This window comes from Scylla paramamosain, chromosome 40 (assembly GCF_035594125.1).
Source record: "Scylla paramamosain isolate STU-SP2022 chromosome 40, ASM3559412v1, whole genome shotgun sequence".
NCBI lineage: Eukaryota > Metazoa > Arthropoda > Malacostraca > Decapoda > Portunidae > Scylla > Scylla paramamosain.
Genome location: NC_087190.1, coordinates 12,899,104 through 12,901,603, shown reverse-complemented (window position 1 = coordinate 12,901,603; position 2,500 = coordinate 12,899,104). Strand labels below are relative to the sequence as shown.

The following is a 2,500-nucleotide window of genomic DNA, read 5'->3' as shown; positions in this document are numbered from 1 at the left end:
ATTTATTACTAAAACATATTTATTCGTAAAAAAAAATACTACAAATACACAAACATATGCCAAAAAAACTATAATATTCAAACACACACACGCACACACACACACACACACACACACACACACACACACACACACACACACACACACACACGTATATATCTCATCTCTTCCCAGTGTACGACAATAGACCATTAAGGTATGATAATTACGTGTTTATGTACGTTAAAATGGTGATGGGGGGAGTGAGTGGGTTTGGTGGGGGGGGCGTGCATCCTGCATTACTAAGCATCACATGTCACAGAACGGTAGCAGAGTCATTCAGGTATTTCCAAAAATTTTGTTGTAATGTCTTTTTCCTCTCTCTCTCTCTCTCTCTCTCTCTCTCTCTCTCTCTCTCTCTCTCTCTCTCTCTCTCTCTCTCTCTCTCTCTCTCTCTCTCTCTCTCTCTCTCTCTCTCTTTCCTTTATTTTCTCCCTTTTTTCTTTCTTTTTTTTTATTGTACCTCCCGTTTCCTCCCTCCATTTCTCCCTTTTCCCCCTTCCTTTCTCCCTTTTTCCCTTTCACTTCTTCTCCGCTTATCCTTCCTTCCCTTTTTCCTTCGTTTCTCTCTCTATTCATATATTTGTATGTCTAATGTATATCATGTTTCCTTTTATTTATTTATTTATTTATTTATTTTCGTATGATTTAGGCTATGACACAAATAATAAATAAATAAAAAAATAAAAAGGAAAATTTGCTGCTCAAACTGGTATTAACCCCTACCTGTTCCTCCCCCTCCCCGTCTTCCTTCCTCTCCCCCCTCTTCCTCCCCCTCCCCGTCTTCCTTCCCCTCCCCCTCTTCCTCTTCCTTTACCCCCAGCTACCAAAAAAGAAAATAAGGAGGGAAAAAAATAAGGAAAATGAATATATATATATCAAACGTTTCATATTGCGAGAGAGGAAAGCCTTACCTGGAATATCGTACGTAACCCTTTCGCTGCTAATCAATGCTTCCTATCACCTGTACAACTTATTCTTATTTCTTTGTGGGACAGTCTCTTAAATTAACGTCTTTTTTTTTTTTTATGTGCAGTAGACAAATTTATCAAAGGGTTAAGCTCCATTTTTAAATTTCACAACTATCGTACATTCCTCACCAGACGCTCATGCTTAGCAACAAAGGGATTTTTTTTTTTTTAACATGTGCGTGTTTCCCTGCCTTAGAGAGAGAGAGAGAGAGAGAGAGAGAGAGAGAGAGAGAGAGAGAGAGAGAGAGAGAGAGAGAGAGAGAGAGAGAGAGAGAGAGAGAGGAAAAACGCAGAAATAATGGAAATGCAGCCAAGAATAGAACCGTGAGCAGAAAAACAACGAAAATATCCAGAAGTAATGAGAAGATTGAACCAGAAAACAAAACGAAGAATAAAAAAAAAAAATAAAAAATAAATAAATCAGCTTAGAAAACATTAACAAAACAGTGGAAATACAACAACAAAACAAAAAAAAAACAAGAAAAACAGAAGATTGAGCAGGAAAACAACAAAGACAACCAGAAACAAGAGAAGATCGACCCGGCAAGCAACCAAGAAACAGAAAAATCCGCCTGAAAAAGCAAAAAAAAAAAAAAAAAAAAAAAAAACAAAAATCACAAACGAGAAAATTTGAGCCACAACAACGTAAACACACTCACAAACAACAAAACACACCCACAAACACCCCAGCAACCACCCACACTCAGCCAATGATCCTCAGACACGTGCCCCCAGCAAAGAACTCCCCGGGCGGACACACAGAGGAACCACCAGGCCTCCGCGTACTGAACCTCGGGACATTGCTCATAAACGCCTCAAACACAGTCCTGCAGCGGCCAAACAAGTCACGGCGGCTTCCTCTAGGGCAACCGAGCACTACGTCAGAGAAGATGGTGTGGGTAGTGAGACAGATAGGCACGGCGAGGCTGGAGTCCACGATAATTCTCCCGGCATCACACGGCCCCACCTCTCCGATCCTGTAGCAGCTGGAGTCGGCCGTGGCTGCGTGTGAGTCAGTCAAGGCGTGGCAGGAGGCGTTCATAAGGACCATTCCCTCCTGCGGGCACTCGTTGGGGAAGCACCGCGCGCGTCCGTTGGCGTTTGAATCCTCTACCTGTGGAATGAGGGGCGTTGGTAAGGGGATTATAAGGGATTAGGGATATTGGCAAGGGATTATAAGGGATTAGGGGTATTGGCAACGGATTATAAGGGGTTACGGATGTTGGCAAGAAATTATAAGGGATTAAAGATATTGGCAAGGGGATTATAAGGGATTAGGAATATTAGCAATGGATTATAAGGGATTAAAGATATTGGCAAGGGAATTATATGGGATAAGGGGCGTTGGCAAGGGATTATAAGGGATTAAGGATATTGGCAAGGGATTATAAGGGATTAGGGGCGTTGGCAAGGGATTATAAAGGATTAGGGGTATTGGCAAAGGGATTATAAAGGATTAAGGATATTGGCAAGGGGATTATAAGGGATTA

General features: G+C 41.7%; 2 protein-coding genes across 2 annotated transcripts in view; one reads left to right on the top strand and one right to left on the bottom strand.

Annotated features, from left to right (window-relative positions):
- The window catches only part of LOC135092475 (beclin 1-associated autophagy-related key regulator-like), a 32,220-nt gene that overhangs the window by 6,286 nt on the left and 23,434 nt on the right, over positions 1 to 2,500 (top strand).
- LOC135092476 (uncharacterized) overlaps positions 372 to 2,500 on the bottom strand; it is a 6,826-nt gene continuing 4,697 nt past the window's right edge. Inside the window, exon 4 of the mRNA XM_063991023.1 lies at positions 372 to 2,124. Within this exon, the coding sequence (XP_063847093.1) occupies positions 1,714 to 2,124 (411 nt within the window). The 3' untranslated portion in view covers positions 372 to 1,713. The remainder of the gene's footprint in view (positions 2,125 to 2,500) is intronic.